This window comes from Melitaea cinxia, chromosome 26 (assembly GCF_905220565.1).
Source record: "Melitaea cinxia chromosome 26, ilMelCinx1.1, whole genome shotgun sequence".
NCBI classification, from domain to species: Eukaryota; Metazoa; Arthropoda; class Insecta; order Lepidoptera; family Nymphalidae; genus Melitaea; species Melitaea cinxia.
Genome location: NC_059419.1, coordinates 10159273 through 10167127, shown reverse-complemented (window position 1 = coordinate 10167127; position 7855 = coordinate 10159273). Strand labels below are relative to the sequence as shown.

The 7855-nt window shown below is 35.5% G+C and overlaps 2 protein-coding genes across 2 annotated transcripts; both read right to left on the bottom strand.

Moving 5' to 3' along the window:
* Nucleotides 1-280: 280 nt before the first annotated feature.
* LOC123666603 (carbonyl reductase [NADPH] 1-like) lies at nt 281-2694 on the bottom strand. Its single transcript, XM_045600701.1, has 2 exons — nt 2041-2694; nt 281-570 (listed from the first exon to the last, which is right to left on the bottom strand). The coding sequence occupies exons 1-2, from the start codon at nt 2672-2674 to the stop codon at nt 371-373; spliced, it is 834 nt and encodes a 277-aa protein (XP_045456657.1). The 5' UTR covers nt 2675-2694; the 3' UTR covers nt 281-370.
* Nucleotides 2695-5052: 2358 nt separating this feature from the next.
* LOC123666605 (carbonyl reductase [NADPH] 3-like) lies at nt 5053-7515 on the bottom strand. The gene is made up of 2 exons (XM_045600702.1): nt 6819-7515; nt 5053-5342 (listed from the first exon to the last, which is right to left on the bottom strand). The coding sequence occupies exons 1-2, from the start codon at nt 7450-7452 to the stop codon at nt 5143-5145; spliced, it is 834 nt and encodes a 277-aa protein (XP_045456658.1). The 5' UTR covers nt 7453-7515; the 3' UTR covers nt 5053-5142.
* Between the last annotated feature and the right edge of the window lie 340 nt (nt 7516-7855).

Here is a 7855-nt window from a genome sequence, read left to right as displayed (position 1 = left end):
GACCGATTTTTATGAAATTTTGTGTGCATATCGGTTAGGTCTAAGAATCGGCCAACATCTATTTTTTATATCCTAAGTTATAAAGGAGAGGGAGAATTAAGGGGGTTAATAACATATATGGCAAAACAACGTAAGCGGGGTCAGCCAGTATAGATTTTGCATTTCTATTATAAATATAATTTTGCTACCTTTTTTTAAATTTCATTTTATTACTTTGATGATTTTCGATTGATTAAGAAATGGTGTATGTTGGTTTCATACAAATAATTGAAAAACATAATTAATAATTTAAGTTTTATTTTATGTAAAACTGTTTTTGTGTAGATTACACATTTACGAACAAGTAAATAAATACACATACACATATAGTTTAATAAATCTCTTCTGGTTGTGGTCCTGACCAGCTGACGATCCTCTTGTCATACCAGACATATTGCCCTTTGACAGAGTCGGGAGCATCCAACGCTAAGTACAGTGGGGCCTCGGCACCCTGGTCTATTGATAAGGGACCCTGATGAGATGACAAATCAGTGTCCACATAACCAGGGTGTACCGCGTTAACTTTGATATCTAAAAATAAAAGGTCTTTCTTAATCTTAATATGTAAAATTCTCGTGTTACAATGTTAGTTATCATACTCCTCCGAAACGACTGGACCGATTTTCATGAAATTTTGTATACATATCGGGTAGGTCTGAAAATTGGCTAACATCTATTTTTCATACCCCTAAGTTATAAGGGAGGGGGGATTAAGGGGGTTAACAACATACATGCCAAACAACTTTTGCGGGGTCAGCTAGTATATAGATATATTATATTGCACTTTTTTTTAATAGTTTAGATATCGATTGATTCGTAAAAAGCGCAGTAAAATAAAACCAATTTGCACTACTCTGTTTACGTTAGTTGAAGATCGATTTTTACCTTCACACTTCTTAAAAATTAAATTTCTTAGAAAAAAGTTTTACAAAATGTTAAAATTACGAACTGATCATTTTTAATAATTATTAAAACCAGAATACGGTCTACTTGATGGTATGCAACAGACCAGACGTCCAGAAGCTAAAGTATTCTGTAGCCTCTGAACGTCTGCAACACTAGGAGCATTGGAGCATTTTGTCCACCCAAACTCTGACCCTGCTCCAGAGCTCTGGCAACCTATACCTTATAGCAGTATTATGTAGCTGTGATCTTCGTAGTAATATTATTCATAATATACTTTCCCAGTCGGGCTGTTCTAAGCTTTGAGCAAGATATTTCTTGCTGTGGTCTTAAGAGAGTTACACTTAATGGCTCCCCCTTGTAAAATTTTGTACAAAGTGTAGCACCAATGTGCAGACCATGACAAACATTTTTTACATAGACTTTAGGAATATTTTCATGTGTTATATTGTATCAGTGATCCTTCCTCCTACTCCAGCCAGACCTCCTACTCCGACCACTGGACATACCCCCTGACATACCTCTCATCAGAACGGTAATTATACTGTAACCTCTGCAAAGATGTTAATAGAAGTCAAAGGCACGAGATTTGTTAAAACTTAGTCCTCATAGTCCACTGTGGGTCAGAAATATTTTATAGACATGACTGTAATTTAAAGTCTAAACAGTAAGTGAAGCTTCTAGAATATTGAATTACATATTATACCCTTAAGCTTCTTAAGTTATTTGTATAATTAAAAAAAAAGTGTCTGTATCAGCTCCGACGCGCGACTGGAGTTTACTGCTTCAGATCGACTGTCTAAATAGACACAAAAAAGGCTTACTAGTCTAAGATAAAGATTAATACCATACCCAATGGCAAGTAAACGAATCAATCGTCTATCGAAATCCTATTGAGTTCCGATAGATGGCGTTACGAGAAACGTGACGAGGTCATTCGTTCAGTAGATTTTACTCTTCATATTTTTTCTTACCGAGACCTTATATAAAAATCGATTATTAAGGAGTTAAATCCAAAAAAATAATATTCAACAGTAATGTATTAAAAAAAGCTAGCAACTGATCTATTATGTATATGATATATGTATTACGGATTACCTCTGTCATTGAGCAGTCTCTGTTGTATCATTGTCAAAGCTGTTAATCCAACTTTAGAGACATTATATGCTGAGTATCCCCATTCCGCTGCCTGAGTGCCTTGTTTAGCCGCTTCTACATACTGACGCATTAGGTCTGAGAGCTCCGGTATAGTCAACTTGGGGTCTTGAAATTTCTGTCTCAGTTTCTCGCTAGGTATATAGCTTAAATGACCTAACGAACTAGAAATATTTACCACTCTTGCGCCATTTCGAAGTAGAGGAAACAGAATTTCACATGTAGAAAGAACAGAGAAATAATTAACCCGCAAAGTTTCCTCCGCCTGAACTCCTTCCGGCTCTAGGGCGTTACTTTTAAACATGATTCCAGCGTTATTCACTAAAACATCAATGTAACCATACTTCTCCTTGATATAGTCGTGAAATACTTGTAAGCTTTGAGTGCTTGTGATGTCCAGTTGGTGATATTTCGGTCGCAGTCCTTCATTTTCAAGCGCGGCAACTGCATCTTTGCCGCGTTTTTCATTTCGCGATGTTAAATAAACAACTCCGTCGAAACGTTTGCAGAGACCGCGAACTATCGCAAAACCTATTCCTTTATTAGCTCCTGTTACTACAGCCACTTTAGCACTCATTGTACTCAAAATTCAATTAAAAATACAGTTGAATATCTTTAATAGCTACTATTTTTAAATTCTAGAACAGCATTGCAACATCTTTCGCAATATAAATGACATAAAACCAAGATGATGGGCACGAGACGTATTTATCGTCACTGATATACTGAAGATAATATAACCTTGTGCTTGTGATCTATTTATGATTTTTTATTTGTAGATATATATGTATTATCTATGAACTCGATTTTTACACTGATAATTGTATTTGCTGGCAAATAATAATTGTGTTTGCCAGCAAACGAAAAAAAACCGACTTCAATTATATTGACAAGTACCTAAATACAACGTAGGTAGACGAAAAAATAGTCTAGTAAATACGCATTATCAAATATTACTCAAAAAATTGTAATAAGATCTCGATGAAATTTAATGTGGCCACATGATAAACATCAGCTTTCGATTAATTTAAAAATCATCAAAATCGGTACATCCAATAAAAAGTTTTGCGGATTTTCGAGAGTTTCCCTCGACTTCCCTGGGATCCCATCATCAGATCCTAGTTTCCTTATCATGGTACCACACCAGGGATATCCCCTTTCCAACAAAAAAAGAATTATCAAAATCGATTCATAAACGACGAATTTATCCCCGAACATACAAAAAATATATATAAATATAATATATAATAAATTTTTTTGAAGTCGCTTAAAAAGCCGAAAGAACCATAGTGTATCTGGCCTCCATTATCATGATGCCCTACTTAGGTGAGGCTTATTTAAAAGTTATATTTTTTTAGATATCGGTAACCTAACCTAACCTACCTTTTATTGACTCAATCACTGGTAGAATCAGGAGATCGTGACTGCCGAGGATAGGGGCTGTTTTTTTTGTTGATTTTAAAGGGTTCCAAATGCTGCCGGTAGCCGCACCAGTTAACGCTTATTACTGCGATTTTTATTTTTTAAGAAGTTGTTGTCATTAATAGTTATCACTAGTAAGTTCTTTTACCTGGGGTTGTCTGGAATAGATTGCTTAAAGCAATAAGACCGCCTTTGCATGCTGTCAGTGTAACTACCATTTGCTTAATTTTATTTTTGTACTGCTGTTTTTTTTTTCCTTTTTTTTACGATGTAAAAGTGTTTAAGTATATTTATACAAGAAAGTAATATATAAATATATAACTTTTTTGATGATCATAGTGTTGTGTTACTTGACTAATATACTTATAATTGGAAATTAGTATTCAACTTCTACCTCAATAAGTAACATTACAATTTTATATTAAGTATAGAAATTAAATGATTATGGCTGCATTAAAATGGATGGCCCTTAATTGGTTAATAATCACAAGTAAGATTGATCTAAACTCGTCTGCTTGTCGGGGGGAGGGGGGGACAAAATAAGTGCCTGAACTTTTTTGTAACTATTATTAATTACAGCCATGGCCATATTTTTAAAGGCAACCTTATTGGAACATTTTCAGAATCATATTTTATTTTTTAGGGGTGCAAGGAACAGGGTGTGAAGTCCCTCGTACACCATAGAAAAGGGAGGATCCTCCAACCAGACGGGAGTTGTGTCTGGTGGGCTCAGTAGCCCGACGGTTGTTGTCGGGTTCTTGTATATATGTTCAATTGCTCTGATAACTATGATATCGCCATGTAGGATACGTAAGTTCTTAGTTCGTATTTCGTATGTTGAGCGATAGATGTCGCTACAATTTCATAAAATATAACTTTTTTCCGGTAAGCAGATGAGTCAACCTTGATTAGTTTCCTGTATGGTCTGATATTGTTGTTACAAAAGTCCTAATAACAAATATAAGAAAATTTAACAAATCTTTGAGGCAAATAGTCTCAAATTAATATCATCAAAAAACAATAATCATACCAAGAGTGATTATGCAGCCTTAAATATTCTATACTTATCAAAGCAACAGTAAATTCTACTGTTCCTAAAAGGCTACTAGTGTCGCTATTGTTTACTTAGTCAAAGCATTGTCCATCTTATACTCCACGTTTACGATTCTATAAAGGACATTCGCTTCAACCTGTAATATCCCACTACTGGGCATAGGCCTATTTCCCCATGTAGGAGAAGGATCAGAGCTTAATCCACCACGCTACTCCAATGCGGGTTGGCGGATATATTCCCTACTATGAGTATTACAAGCTGAAGCGTAAGTTATGAAGGGGAGGGGGAATTAAGGGGGTTAATAACATTTATGGCAAAATAGCGTTTGCTGGGTCAGCTTGTTTAGATTTTGCATTTCTATTATAAATGTTAAGTACTACATTCGCTTCCTTTTTTAATTTCATGTTATTACTTTGATGATGTACGATTGATTAAGAAATGGTGTATGTTGGTTTCATACAAATAATTGAAACACGTAATTAATATTTTAAGTTTTATTTTATGTAAAACTGTTTTTGTGTAGATTACACATTTACGAAAAAGTAAATAAATACACATACACATATAGTTTAATAAATCTCTTCTGGTTGTGGTCCTGACCAGCTGACGATCCTCTTGTCATACCAGACATACTGCCCTTTGACAGAGTCGGGAGCATCCAACGCTAAGTACAGTGGGGCCTCAGCACCCTGGTCTATTGATAAGGGACCCTGATGAGATGACAAATCAGTGTCCACATAACCAGGGTGTACCGCGTTAACTTTGATATCTAAAAATAAAAGGTCTTTCTTAATCTTATTATGTAAAATTCTCGTGTCACAATGTTAGTTATCATACTCCTCCGAAACGACTGGACCGATTTTCATGAAATTTTGTGTACATATCGGGTAGGTCTGAGAATCGGCTAACGTCTATTTTTCATACCCCTAAATTATAAGGGACGGGGGATTAAGGGGGTTAACAACTTACATGGCAAAACAACCTTTGCGGCGTCAGCTAGTATTTAGATATATTACATTGCACTTTTTTTAAATATTTTAGATATCGATTGATTCGTAAAAAGCACAGTAAAATAAAACCAATTTGCACTGCTCTGTTTACGTTAGTTGAAGATCGATTTTTACCTTCACACTTCTTAAAAATTAAATTTCTTAGAAAAAAGTTTTACAGAATGTTAAAATTACGAACTGATCATTTTTAATAATTATTAAAACCAGAATACGGTCTACTTAATGGTATGCAACAGACCAGACGTCCAGAAGCTACAGTATTCTGTAGCCTCTGAACTTCTGCAACACTAGGAGCATTGGAGCATGATGTCCACCCAAACTCTGACCCTGCTCCAGAGCTCTGGCTACCATTCTTACAGGAACACAACCTATACCTTATAGCAGTATTATGTAGCTGTGATCTTCGTAGTAATATTATTCATAATATACTTTCCCAGTCGGGCTGTTCTAAGCTTTGAGCAAGATATTTCTTGCTGTGGTCTTAGGAGAGTTACACTTAATGGCTCCCCCTTGTAAAATTTTGTACAAAGTGTAGCACCAATGTGCAGACCATGACAAACATTTTTTACATAGACTTTAGGAATATTTTCATGTGTTATATTGTACCAGTGATCCTTCCTCCTACTCCAGCCAATTGTGACCACTGGACATACCCCCTGACATACCTCTCATCAGAACGGTAATTATACTGTAACCTCTGCAAAGATGTTAATAGAAGTCAAAGGCACGAGATTTGTTAAAACTTAGTCCTCATAGTCCAGTGTGGGTCAGAAATATTTTATAGATATGACTGTAATGTAAAGTCGAAAGAGTAAGTGAAGCTTCTAGAATATTGAATTACATATTATACCCGTCTTAAGCTTCTTAAGTTATTTGTATAATTAAAAAAAAGTGTCTGTGTCAGCTCCGACGCGCGACTGGAGTTTACTCCTTCAGATCGACTGTCACAAAAAAGGTTTACTAGTCTAAGATAAAGATTAATACCATACCAAATGGTAAGTAAACGAATCAATCGTCTATCGAAATTCCATTGAGTTCCGATAGATGGCGTTACGAGAAACGTGACGAGGTCATTCGTTCAGTAGATTTTACTCTTCATATTTTTTCTTACCGAGACCTTATATAAAAATCGATTCTTAAGGAGTTAAATCCAAAAAAATAATATTCAACAGTAATGTATTAAAAAAAGCTAGCAACTGATCTATTATGTATATGATATATGTATTACGGATTACCTCTGTCATTGAGCAGTCTCTGTTGTATCATTGTCAAAGCTGTTAATCCAACTTTAGAGACATTATATGCTGAGTCTCCCCATTCCGCTGCTTGAGTGCCTTGTTTAGCCGCTTCTACATACTGACGCATTAGGTCTGAGAGCTCCGGTATAGTCAACTTGGGGTCTTGAAATTTCTGTCTCAGTTTCTCGCTAGGTATATAGCTTAAATGACCTAACGAACTAGAAATATTTACCACTCTTGCGCCATTTCGAAGTAGCGGAAACAGAATTTCACATGTGGAAAGAACAGAGAAATAATTAACCCGCAAAGTTTCCTCCGCCTGAACTCCTTCCGGCTCTGGGGCGTTACTTTTAAACATGATTCCAGCGTTATTCACTAAAACATCAATGTAACCATACTTCTCCTTGATATAGTCGTGAAATACTTGTAAGCTTTGAGTACTTGTGATGTCCAGTTGGTGATATTTCGGTCGCAGTCCTTCATTTTCAAGGGCGGCAACTGCATCTTTGCCGCGTTTTTCATTTCGTGATGTTAAATAAACAACTCCGTCGAAACGTTTGCAGAGACCGCGGACTATCCCAAAACCTATTCCTTTATTAGCTCCTGTTACTACAGCCACTTTAACACTCATTTTACTCAAAATTCAATTAAAGATACCGTTAAAGACCTTTTTGAGCTTCTGTTAAAACTGTTATAGTATTGCAACAGATTTTGCCAATATATATGACATAAAACCATGATAACAATATTATCTTATAATTTGTGGTCTACCAAACTATTCGAACGCGGTTTTCGCACTGATAAAGTACTGTGTGAACAAGTTGCATATTCTTAAGCCTGTATCTAAACTAAACATCAAAGCAAATAATATTTTTAAAACTTTTATTTAACGTATAAAAATGGAGTTGCCATTTATTTTCTCTAATAAGAAGTAATAATCACGGTTTTATTACACAGGTTGTGCAACAATAATAGTGTAGGTAAGTAAGTCGGCTGACATCGGCTTAATGTTTGCGCTTTTCTTTTCAATTTAC

What these genes read in the sequence shown, in the direction of transcription:
- LOC123666605 (XM_045600702.1), bottom strand. Translation starts at nt 7,452, where the DNA reads ATGAGTGTTAAAGTGGCTGTAGTAACAGGAGCTAATAAAGGAATAGGT. An exon ending in GAGACTGCTCAATGACAGAG is followed by an intron (nt 5,343 to 6,818) that starts GTAATCCGTAAT and finishes TTTTATTTTTAG; the next exon opens with ATATCAAAGTTAACGCGGTA.
- LOC123666603 (XM_045600701.1), bottom strand. Translation starts at nt 2,674, where the DNA reads ATGAGTGCTAAAGTGGCTGTAGTAACAGGAGCTAATAAAGGAATAGGT. An exon ending in GAGACTGCTCAATGACAGAG is followed by an intron (nt 571 to 2,040) that starts GTAATCCGTAAT and finishes TTTTATTTTTAG; the next exon opens with ATATCAAAGTTAACGCGGTA.